The sequence below is a fragment of the Puccinia triticina genome, chromosome 1A (genome assembly GCF_026914185.1).
Source record: "Puccinia triticina chromosome 1A, complete sequence".
Classification (NCBI taxonomy): Eukaryota; Fungi; Basidiomycota; class Pucciniomycetes; order Pucciniales; family Pucciniaceae; genus Puccinia; species Puccinia triticina.
This window is the reverse complement of record NC_070558.1, coordinates 371,975-384,126: the sequence shown is the minus strand read 5'-3', so window position 1 is coordinate 384,126 and position 12,152 is coordinate 371,975. Positions and strand designations below refer to the sequence as shown.

The following is a 12,152-nucleotide window of genomic DNA, read 5'->3' as shown; positions in this document are numbered from 1 at the left end:
ATATGCCCAAAGAAAATCAGCCTCGAAGAAAACATCTCCAGAGTGAGATCACTACTCGAGAAAGCCCGGCTGGCACTTACTGCATGAGGAGCCCTAAGACCAAAGAAAGACATTTAATAGATATTTGAATGTTTGTAACGGCGATCATGGCCCATGAGGGCTTCTTGAAAGTCCCCCTCCGAGAAATTCAGTTGCTGATGATCGCTTGAACCCCAGCATCCACACGCGAACGTCCGTGTCTCCCAGCTCCCGCCTTTGGCGCTTGAAGATCCATCCGGAGGTCGAACTAAATTGGGAAAGAAGACGACTGTTTGCCGGGAGATCGACCAACATTTTTGAGCTGAGATAGTGTGTATGGCACTGGCAGACTCCTCAGCTGGAAGGTCAACAGATAAACTACATTCCGAATGCTCCATTTGTCACATGGAGTCCTCGTCGAGTCGTGTGGCCTCCATGAGCAACCAGTTTAACTTCCATCCATGTCAGAGGCAAAGAAATGAAGCAACACAAATCGAAACAAAACCTTAATCATCATCCAGCTAGTGTTCCTAACAAATAACCGAGCACAAATTCTCTCCACAGGTAAACTTCAAAGTTCAACAATCCGCCGAAGCTTTGTTCGTCTTTCACCAGTGTCTCCGAGGTGTTCTCATGCAACTTGACGCAGATTCAACTTGCAGGTGGCACACCCGGCTAACAAACCAGACGAAACTTATCCGCAGAAGTTCAGAACCCCTGATAGATACAAACGTAAGAGAATGAGATGATATGGAGCAGTGTTACATTTTTAACATAGCACAAGTCCTTCCTGGTGACTCCTGTCGCACGCGAAGCTTTGTTCCCCGGACCCTCCGTTGGAGTGGCTTTGTTAAGCTAGGTTATATTTCAAGCTGAGAAAGTTGGGTATTATTCAGTCGCGGCAAACCTGTTTGTCAATTTAGGGGAAGATCTCATAAGCTTAAGATATGATCATATTCTCTGGAATGTTGAACATTCCGCATCACGAAAAATGAGTGCAACTTTCAAGAAAAACTGAATTTGTGAAGCTGTCATAGAGAACAAGTTCGTGCATAAAGGAAGGAATGTCAAGAAGGAACATAATACAATTCATATATTAATAGGATGGATTGATTCGAAGTATCCGGGATTGTTGGGTATGAATGGATCTAGATAAATAACTCTGTTCAATTTGGTAATTGGGATGACTACATTTCTAATTCTTGGATTAAGTGGATTTTTCGACTGCTAGACCCGATCATAAACTTGAAAGATCCGTTTGGAACCTTCCAAGATTGACTAATGACGTCCCTAAGGTAAACAGACACGTATCAGCTTGTTATTATTCCGCTATCTTAATAATAATACTCGTATGAGGAATGGTTTTCTCTTTGGGTGTGTGTCGTGACAGGGGGATGGAACAGGGATGTAACTTACCAATATGATAGATCCTTCCTTCTCAGGTCAAGGGATACAGTTTTGGTTTCCCCTTTAGCCAGGAAAACGCGTTCAAAACCTCTGAGCACTTTAGGCGGCTCACCGACTTCGGCAGGGAAGCCTACGTACAACTTCACGCATGATCAAATTGATTTCAGCTATTCAGGTAGCAAGAGCACAGCCAATCAATCAAGAGGCCGACTCACTTGAGCAACCTCGTTTCCAGAAATGATACCGGTGTTAGTGATTCGGAATTGTAAGTTGATCAGGTTTTCGTATAGTGAGGCCCCTGTTGACATTTTGGACCACATTGTTTGCGCTTTTCGTCGAGAGGAGCCTGGGGCTGATTTTGAAACACTCAAGGAGTCATACTTGAAGGTCGTGTAAGACAGACCAAATCCAAATTCAAAGCGAGGCTTTGGTTCGGCCAAAAGTGATGAGGGGAAATTATTAGCACAGTCTTATTACGTTCATCATTATTAGAAAGGACGGTGAAGATTATCAACCTGGATGTTGTGTGTGTCGAAATGCCTGTAGTCAATTTTCAGTTGCTCAGAGTAAGTGATTTGAGGGACTTTCAGGTGGGAATTGAAAAGCACTCGAGCAGGATAATCTGAGTGTTTCTTAGCGACAGTATACGGTAGTCTCGCAGACTGTGAGTAAAGGTTTGAAGGTGTTTGCAGAAAGTTTCGAGGCATTTTAAAAGGCAGATAACATCAGAAGAGTAAGATCTCCAGGGGAAAAAAGTATGGAAGTCGATATACTCAACTGGGTTAACTTTCCCCCACAGTACATCAACCTCCGAGTTGCCACTTTCTTGACCCGGTAGCCCGGCCATCAGTACAGCTTTTACGTTTCGATTATTAATCCAAGGCTCCATATCTACTGCACCGACAGAGTGGATGACAACCACAACATTGTCGCAGACTTCAGCAGTCTTTAGAATCAAATCATCTCCATTGTACCACAAGCTTATATTGTTTCTATCCCCCGCATTCCCTTCAACAGTGAGGTAGCCTTCACCTGAATCTGAGCTAACATGCACGATTGCAACATCAGCTTGTGCGCTAGCTTCAGCGACTTCCTTGTAGGCGTAGTTATCGAAGATTGCTTGGTAGATGATGGATGGATTGGCCTCCGTCACGTACTTCCGAATAGCGGTAGCTGGGGCGATCAAGTACGGGAAGTTGGCCGTACCGGAGCCCCATGCGGCTGCCAGAGTACCGTGATCACAGCTTCTGGCAACACATGAGTTGATACCTTTGGGATTGTTGCCGGCATCGCTACCGATGACCACGACTTTTTTCAACTTCTTTGGCGATTTCAATGGAAGAGCGTGGTTGGTATTTTTGAGAAGGATCGTTGATGCTGCGCCGATTTCCCGAATCAGTTTATAATGGTCTGCTTGGACATTGACGTGCTTGTTGAGAGTCCTCTGCTGGTCTGCCGTGCCTTGGCCGAAGTTGCCCATGTTCAATCTTGGATAATCTGGCTTGTCTTGCCCTTGCTTGTAGTACGTCGAGATCACACGGGTGACCATATCGTCAATCCTCTGAATCGGCACTGAGCCATTCTTGACAGCCTCGATCATCCTCACGCCCCAGTAAGAGCTTTGCGCGGTTGAAGGGTCGGACTCCGACGGTTGACCATACTCCATGAACCCAGGCATATTCATGTCAGCACCAGCCAAGGATGTCCTGACGCCTGATGCAGCGGCAGCCCAATCTGTGACCAACACCCCTTGAAATCCATGCTCTCCTTTGGCCACGCCGTTAATCATCTTCGAGTTTTCGCAAGCATAAGTTTGGTTGATACGGTTGTATGAACACATGATGTAGTCCACTCCAACGTGGATTGCCTCAGCGAAAGGCCAATCATAGAGTTCACCTACAATCAAATAAGCAATTCTTAAACTGTGAAAGAAGAAATAAAGAGAGGCAGCTCAAGACAGAAAGTGAACGCACGGAGCGTGCGATCGTCGATGTTAGAGCTGGCGGCTATTCCACCACTCCCACCTCGATAGTGTTCCTGCTCGTTGCCGATGTAATGCTTGACGCAGGCCGAGGCGCGAGTGGATTGTATCCCGAGGACTGCCTGCGCGGTAGCAACGCCTGCCATGTAAGGGTCGGCTCCCGAACCTGCATGAATGGGAATTAATAATTTGAAGGCTGAATAGCAAAAAGGATGAACGGAAATGATTTTTCAGGCTGTACCTTCCCAGGAACGCCCAGCCTCTGGAGTCCTCATAAGATTAGTCATCGGGGCTGATCAGCAAAAGGTCAATTGCGAAATCAAAGATGAGATGTTTGTTCTTTTTGCTTGGCTATTTTCAAGATGGTTGTGAGTTGTTTGCACGAAACCAAAATACACCCCATGCTAACCAAGTGCAACGTTGACGCCTTTATTCCGGAACTCCTGGCCCAAAGCTTGGGCGCGTTTAAACATGAGAGTCTTATCAAAAGTGGCAGCAATATTAATTCCAGCCGGAAAGACGGAGTTGAAATCGGTTGATCGGACTCCAACTGGGCCATCGTGTAAACAAATCGGTTGATGAAAGCCCAACCTGGGCACAGTTCCTGTTTGTCCGACACATCTACCTTGGATGCCTGAGCCGGTTGTCAAATTAACTATGGATGGCTCATAGAACAGGGAAACGTTAGATTGGGTCCACTCAGTTTGAGAAAATACTTTTGTAAGGCCATGAGATCTGCTTGCTAGCTTGCCTTTTTCTTCGATAGTTAGTTCAGCAACAAAGTTCTTGGCGCGTTTGATGGAGTCCGTCCAAGGAGAGCTACCTTGTTGAACAGGTGTTGGGAGCCTGGATTTTAAACAAATGTTCACATGGTTAATTTGTTTGCTCAATTACAGAAGCGGAAATAGAGGTTTTTATCTATAAAGAGTCATGAGGTCAATTTGGATATCTAAGGCAAGCAGGAAAACTATACCCAAGGCGCGCAAGAAGGCAGATGAAGGAGAAGAGAAGAAAACAAAAGTGCATACACGACCGGTGAAGACCACTCTTCATAGCCATCTGGAGCGGGTGTTACCTCGAAGTTAAAGTTTGAAGTACCACTCGCATCACCATTGCTATTGCCGCGACGCGACGAGTCCAGGTTTGATCGATCAGGTAGAACAGTTGGGAATTCCTCAGCCGCATTTTGGACTTGGGGATGATGATCAGTCAGACTAGCCTGAACATTTGTGGTATTGAGGCTCGAAAAAGCAACCAGTAGGATCAAAGATTTTGTCAAGTAGGATGACATAGCTCATCAAACGTTCAGGAAGCGGCGCGTAAGAAGTGTGGAGTTGATGTCTTGAAGACCGGTTAATTGATGAGGGTGACTGCCCAAGGAAAGAGTGGACTTGGATAACAGGCATTAACGGAGCTGGAGAATGCCAATTTTCTTCTGGTGATATTCTTGCGGATACAATGTGGAGCGGACCTTCCCCGGACATTAAAGGCTGCACACGTGCTGCATGCACAAGTGTACATATGCACCCTTTTGGAATGTGATTAAAAAGCTACCGAAGGCCAGTGTCGCTTGGCCTGTTGTTGGTTGGGGATCATGAGAGTAGCTGTAGGCACAAATTCACAATTTCCCTTGCCCATGTACCGAGAACCTCATGTATTAACCAGTGGTAGGGATATACCTAACCATGTCACTGCCGGCGCCCGGGCACAGATCGATGGTTCCGGCTGCCACTCGCCCGGCCTCCTCTCTCCCTTCTCACCGAGATTGGTGATCCCGGCACAGACATGTGGAGAGAACCAGTGAAGAGGGAACAAACGGGAAGAAATGAGGAGGGACAAACATTTTACCAAGACCTGGATATAACTACGGGATGCTACTGTTAGTCTGAGATACAACACCCGCATTTGCAGTGCCAGCAAGAAGCGGCATGACCGACCATGTAAAGTTTTTATACATACATAGTGTTTCGGCCAAAATGGTTTGAATACTGCTCCAAGGGTTCTGTTGTGTAAAGCTTCAAAGCTACTCTGCTGACTCATGAGCAGGACTGATGCATGGTGATGGGGAGGATCGAGTACGCTAATACGTGGGGGGAACCATTTTTGAATTCAAACCCCGTAAAGTGATGTTTTTATGGGAGAGGTGAAGTGCTCAAACTGTCCAACCTTTCACGGAAACACAATGTGATTGCTCTGAAGGATAACTTTATCTCGGGGTGGAAGCCTCCAGCAATTCGACACACATTATAAAATTGTTTACTGCGGAGGAAGGTAAAATACAATGACAACAAATGCTGAGAGCGCGTCTAGATGCGAAGAGGAACGTACTGCTGGGTAATGAGAACAGAAAGGAAGATGAGGACGAGATAGATGACAAGTTCTGTGTAGCAGAACGCAAAGGAACGAAGAAAGAAAAGACACTATAATAGCACGTGGGATGTTCAACTCAGCACGTTTGCGAGACGATGGCAAGTGGGCTAAAGCTCGAGCTCGTCGCTCAGGAGGATTTGCCGACTGCTGCTTCCAACCATGAACTTGAAGATCCCGTTTGGAAGTTTCCATGATTGAGAGATTACGTCCCTGTAGAGTTTTGCATGATGGACACATGGTGAAAATCGACATCAGCTTGTGAAATCTAGAAAACATCTGTGTGAACAACCGGGAAAACGGGCCTCACCAATAAGACAAATCTTTCTTCCGAAGTTCCAGACAGACGGTTTTGGTTTGCCCCTTGGGGATGAAGACTCGTTCAAACCCTCTCAGGACCTTGGGTGGTTCATTGACTTGGGCGGGGAAGCCAACATACAACTTGAAGGATACAATGTAAAGCCCGGAGATGTTAGCTATCAAACCTCCTCTGATCAAGCATTTGCAAGCACGCTCGAGGGGAGTCAGATGGACGTACTTGGGCAACCTCATTACCAGGCAGTTGGCCGGTATTGGTAATTCGGAATTCCACGCTAAGAATGTTCTCATACAGATCTGGCGTGCTGGATGATGGGTTTAAGGACATCGATTTCTGTGGCGATGATGGCCCGGGAGGACTCGGCTGGGCACGAGCCTTGGTTGGCTTGGCGATTTTTAACGAGTCATACTTGAAGGTCGTGTAAGACAAGCCAAAGCCATATTCAAACCGAGGCTGTTACCAAAATCCAGAAACGATGGTCGAAAGCTAAGAGCGTCAGAATGTAATCTTAGGCAGGCTAACTGATACAATTGTGAATATAACTAACTTCGATGTTGTTAGTATCGAAATGGCGATAATCAATCTGTAGTTGCTCCGAGTAGTTTATTTGAGGGACTGGCATGTCAGATTTATAAAGGATCTCGGCAGGATAATCGGAGCGTTTCCTGGCGATGGTGTAAGGTAATCTTGCTGACTGAGATCCAAGTTTACAGATTAGCAAGTTGAATACACAGCAGGCAAAGGATGACTAGCCAGACGGCAAAGTTACGAAGGAAACGGGTCAAGATGCTTAACTGGATTGACTTTCCCCCATAGCACATCAACCTCCGCGTTTCCGCTTTCTTGTCCAGGCAGTCCGGCCATCAATACGGCTGTCACGTTGGGATGATTGATCCAAGCTTCCATGTCGACTGCGCCAACGGAGTGGATGACAACGACCACATTGTTGCAAACTTGAGCGGTTCGAAGGATCAGATCGTCGCCGTTGTTCCACAAGCTCATGTTGTTTCGGTCCCCGGCGTTTTCCTGAACAGTGATATAGCCTTCGCCTGAATTGGAGTTGACATGTACGATGGCGACGTCGGCTGACACGCTAGCATTACCGATCTCATTGTAGGCATAATTGTCGAAGATTGATTGATAAGAGATCGTCGGATTGGCTTGCATCAAGTAGTTTTGAATGGCAGTAGCTGGTGCGATCAAGTACGGGAAGTTCGCGGTACCCGATCCCCATGCCGCTGCTAGCGTACCGTTGTTGCATCCTCTGTCAGTGCAAGAGTTGATACCCCGGGGATTGTCGCCAGCATCGCTGCCAATGACTACGACTGTTCTCATTTCCTTCGGTGATTTGAGCGGCAAGGTGTGATTGAGGTTTTTGAGTAGGACAGTGGATGCTCCTCCAATTTCACGGATTAGCTTGTAATGGTCGGCTCGGACATTGACATGCTTGTTCAATCTGGCCTGTTCTTCTGGGGTGCCTTGTCCGATACTCATCATGTTCAGCCTCGGATAATCTTCCTTATCTTGACCTTGCTTGTAGTAAGTCGACATGACACGGGTGACCATGTCATCCAGCCTTTGGATTGGAACCGAGCCGTTATTCACGGCCTCGATCATCTTCAACCCCCAGTAAGAGCTGTTCGCCGTCGCAGGGTTGGGCTCCGAGGGTTGGCCGTATGCCATAAAACCAGGCATGTTCATGTCGGCACCGGCCAGAGCCGTTCGGACGCCGGATACGGTCGCTGCCCAGTCTGTAACCAAGACACCTTGAAATTGATATTCCCCTTTCACGATACCGTTGATCAGCTTCGAGTTTTCACAAGCATGGGTTTGGTTGATTCGGTTGTACGAGCACATCACGTAGTCAACTCCTACCCGGATTGCTTCAGCAAAAGGCCAATCATACAGTTCACCTTTAATTTATACGAGACATCAGTATACACTAAGATTCTAGGGAAGAAGGAACGTAGATGAGCTCAACTCACGAAGGGTACGATCGTCGATGTTAGAACTTGAGGCTGTCCCACCACTCCCCCCTCGATAATGCTCCTGTTCGTTGGCAATGTAATGCTTGACGCAAGCCGAAGCTCGAGTGGATTGGATGGCGAGGACGGCCTGTACGGTGGCAACACCTGCCATGTAGGGGTCGGCTCCCGGACCTGAATGATGTAAGGTTGAAGTCAGAATCAAACCGATGAAAATCAATATGGAATCTCTGAATGTAGCAGTTACCTTCCCAAGCGCGGCCGCTTTCGGGAGTCCTCATGAGGTTAGTCATTGGTGCTGAATAGAATCAACCGACGTTAGACTTATTCTATTTGCAGAGGAAGAAAGAAAAAACACGGCGGTGCTTACCCAGGACAACATTGGCACCTTTATCCCTGAACTCTTCTGCCATTGCTTTGGCCCGCTTGAACATGAGGTTTTTATCGAAGGTAGCCGCGGCATTGATGCCAGCCGGAAAGACCGAGTTGAAGTCTGTGAACCGAATACCAACCGGGCCATCCTGTAAACAAATCGGTTGAGTGAAGCCCAATCTGGGCACGGTTCCTGTTTCTCCGACACAGCGACCTTGGACGCCTGCCCCCGTTGTCAGATTGACTGCATAACATAGCGATTAAAAATTGGTGAAATGGTATCAGATAGCGAGTTCAGCTGGTTTTACCGGTTTAGGGAAATTTTCGGAGTGGACTCACCCTTCTCCTCAATGGTAAGCTGGGCAACAAACTGTTTGGCGCGTTGGATGGAGCTGGTCCAGGCGGAGGGCCCCTGTTGAGCGGGCGAGGGGAGCCTGTTTGGACCCAAAGGTTAATGAAGAAAAAGGCACGAATTGGATAATAAGCGTGTCAGCAAAACACAGCAAGTTAGGAAACAGGATGAATAGTGTGATCTTATAGCGCAAAGTTTCGCCCTGGGGCTTGAGAGGAAAGCAGAGCGCGTACACCACAGGGGATATCCAAGATTCAAACCCGGGCGGAGCTGGGGTCACTTGAAAGTCGAAATTCGAGGTGCCGGTGGTGCCATTGATGACTTGGCTGGGGGCAAGGGGAGGAGCTGGGTTTGTTGGGTTGATAGGCAGATGGCTTATGTCGGAAGAATGGGGTTGTTGGTTGAGAGCTGGCTCGGACGCCCTGAGGATATTTACATTTGCAGCGCCCAGGATGAGGAATATGGAGAGTCTTGCCAGTCCGGGGGGTGATCGGCAAGAGGAGACCATGGCGCAACGTGATGGAAAGATTGGTTGATTGGGGGTTCCTACACAATTTTCGCAAGATGGAGCGCAGGATTATATTTATTTATGCTGAGTTGTATGACAGGTCAATCTCCGACAGCCCACAAGAGAGAGGACACGAAGGATTTACATGAGTATTTAATAGCTTATGCACTCAGTGACGCAGCATGAGTGGGTGATTGTCCGTGGTTCTCGATTGTCCCAATTTCGCTATCTCGGTGGCCGGAATGGATGGAGAAAGTCCAACCCCACGATTGCCTATTAAAGTTGTCCCCTTTGGGGGTTTCGTTACGGCGAGTCAGCCGATCTAATGGCTGTGGCGCTGTTGGAGCGGAGTGGTTGAGATGCTGTATTATTGCCTTGCGGACATTGGCCATGGGCTGAGCACCCTCGATTGAACATAGAAGACCAGCAAACCCTGGGACTAAGTAGACGTTGCTGATTGCCGGGGTAGTTAACCACTGGACAAAGTACAAAATTTTGATGGAGCACTCCGACTGACTGGCCCTGGCTGATCAGCGGAGATGGAAGACGCGCCTCGGGAATCTCTCCGAAACGAGGGGCTGGTGTTTCACCAACCAATCACAGGCTGTGACAGCTCACGCCCAGGCCATCGGCAATGCAGCATTCGGCGGGCAGGACGCCCCGACGAGCCGACCCCCAGAGCTTCACCACACCATGTCCACCGCACCCTTGGCACTAGAAACACCCCAGTCGACCGATGGATCACAGCTACAAGTCAAGGTGACCGAGTTGGACGAGCAGCATGCGGCATTCATCCTCGAAGGAATCGATCTGGGACTCGCGAACTCGCTGAGAAGGACGATGATCGCAGACCTGACGACGATCGCAATCCACTCGGTCGAATTCGAAGAGAACACGAGCGTGTTGCCCGACGAGATGATTGCCCATCGTCTTGGACTGATTCCCCTGATTAGTGAGGACCTGGATAAATACCTCAAAAACTGGCAGCGGGTCAGTCGATCAACAAACGAGCAAAAAAAAAAAAAACGAAAACAAAAATGCAATACCTTGCTCTTAGGATCATGCAGCTGATCAGAAAGCTTTGTGATCAACGGTCAGACAGGACTGTACTTGTTTATCGTATTGTGACGACTGCTCAATCGAATTAGTGCTTTCGACCAAATGTACCATGATCGGAGAGACCCTGCCAGTCACCTCGAAGGACCTTGTCATCACACCCAGGGAGGATGGAGCACATCGAGGTGATGTGGGCAAGCCATTTCGTGAGTGCTTCGTCCTATCTGATCTACCCTACACATTCTTGCTAAATTGGACCACCGCCATCCAGAATTCACTATGCCTAATGGCGAACAGCCTGGAGTTTTGATCACCAAGCTCCGCAAGGGTCAAGAAGTTCGACTCAAGTGCCGAGCCATCAAGGTGCGCTCTATCATCTTCGCTCTTCATGAGCTGCCACACCACACGTTGCTCATATGAATCCGCGATCCCCTTTTAACACACACGCACACAGGGAATTGGCCAAGAACATGCCAAATGGTCTCCTGTGTCGACTATTGGGTTCGAGTATGACCCGTACAACCGACTCGGACATACTGATCTGTGGTTTGAAGTCGGCACCGACCCAAAAGCTGAATGGCCCTTGACGAAAAACGCCAAAGTAATCCTTTTCTTGCTTGACCTGAACCGCATCATCGGCCCCTGAGCTCTTTTACTTGATCTGTTTTTTCTTTTAAAAATAGTACGAGCGACCTCCACTGGATGACGAACCAGTCGATTACACCAGCAAACCCTCGCGGTTTTATTTTGATGTCGAAGCTGCGGGAAACCTTAAACCTGATGATATCGTAGTTAAAGTAATGTCCTCCTAGGAACTCTTCCCGTATTTTACTTTATCGAACCCGCTGACCGATTTCGTAAAATGGTATATTGCGCCGCTCAGGGGATCGAATCTCTCATTGTCAAGCTGGCATCTGTCCAACAGGGTATTCAAGCAGCGTTAGGTGAAGGTGGCGGCCTCAATCCAGATGGCCGGAATACTCCATACATGGGCACTCCGTTTGGAGGGGGCGGGGCTACCCCTGGGTCCCGACCCGATGGGACCTATTCCACGTACGGAGGCGCCACACCTAATGCGCGAAATTTTGCTGACTGGGGACCTCCCGCTGCACCGTCCAATCCACCGGGTGGAGCTACTACCAATGGTTATTCTGCTACCTGGGACTAAGGTCAATCTGCTTGCTTTTTGTAATCTTTCATCTCTCGTAATACAGTTGTTGCTCCAATCACTACATTGGAATTGTACCCGTTTATGTTCCTGTAACTTTTGGCCTCACGTTCCTTTTCTGGACTCATCAGCTTCTTACCACTGGTATGACAGATGCTCATCGTACCAGTCTATTTTCTGAGGACTCGAGTAATCCTATTAAGAACAGCTCGATTGCTGGTGTAACCGTGACCTTTGCTCTGCAAATCTGCTCCCGAGTCCTGGCTCATCATATACCTACAGCATGTGACCAGACATGGGTACATCAAATAGGCTATGCCCGTATTGCTCAATTTGGATTTTTCAACAGGTGACTCGCGGTTTTTTGGCGGCCACCACTCTATGTAGTAGATATAATGTTCGACTGAGTTGCTTTATCACGAGCAAGACTGTAAGTGTCTCCAGATCCAGTTTCAACTCTCAACACATCACCCTAGAACTGAATAAAATCTCGAGTGGGACGCCGGAAGCAAATCCTAGTAACGCTATGCGAGATCTCTGCCTGCGCATGATGCTTGGCATCCTTCCGCAAAGCCAGAATCCGGGCGCGTGCTTAGCGGTTGTGCCAACGAGACGCGCC

At 48.1% G+C, this 12,152-nt stretch overlaps 3 protein-coding genes across 3 annotated transcripts; 1 reads left to right on the top strand and 2 right to left on the bottom strand.

The window, feature by feature from the left end:
• Positions 1 to 1,205: 1,205 nt before the first annotated feature.
• PtA15_1A56 (uncharacterized protein) lies at positions 1,206 to 4,591 on the bottom strand (the record flags this gene model as incomplete). The annotated part of the gene is made up of 10 exons (XM_053165610.1): positions 1,206 to 1,308; positions 1,435 to 1,565; positions 1,641 to 1,850; positions 1,941 to 2,087; positions 2,204 to 3,321; positions 3,399 to 3,572; positions 3,648 to 3,698; positions 3,816 to 3,956; positions 4,032 to 4,252; positions 4,482 to 4,591. The coding sequence occupies 10 exons, from the start codon at positions 4,589 to 4,591 to the stop codon at positions 1,206 to 1,208; spliced, it is 2,406 nt and encodes an 801-aa protein (XP_053016273.1).
• A 1,292-nt stretch (positions 4,592 to 5,883) lies between these two features.
• Positions 5,884 to 9,309, bottom strand: PtA15_1A55 (uncharacterized protein; the record flags this gene model as incomplete). Its single annotated transcript, XM_053165599.1, has 10 exons — positions 5,884 to 5,986; positions 6,084 to 6,214; positions 6,312 to 6,545; positions 6,640 to 6,786; positions 6,888 to 8,005; positions 8,078 to 8,251; positions 8,325 to 8,375; positions 8,448 to 8,693; positions 8,789 to 8,883; positions 9,035 to 9,309. The coding sequence occupies 10 exons, from the start codon at positions 9,307 to 9,309 to the stop codon at positions 5,884 to 5,886; spliced, it is 2,574 nt and encodes an 857-aa protein (XP_053016272.1).
• Positions 9,310 to 10,002: 693 nt separating this feature from the next.
• On the top strand, positions 10,003 to 11,533 carry PtA15_1A54 (uncharacterized protein; the record flags this gene model as incomplete). The annotated part of the gene is made up of 6 exons (XM_053165588.1): positions 10,003 to 10,299; positions 10,412 to 10,571; positions 10,637 to 10,728; positions 10,820 to 10,966; positions 11,049 to 11,162; positions 11,249 to 11,533. The coding sequence occupies 6 exons, from the start codon at positions 10,003 to 10,005 to the stop codon at positions 11,531 to 11,533; spliced, it is 1,095 nt and encodes a 364-aa protein (XP_053016271.1).
• Between the last annotated feature and the right edge of the window lie 619 nt (positions 11,534 to 12,152).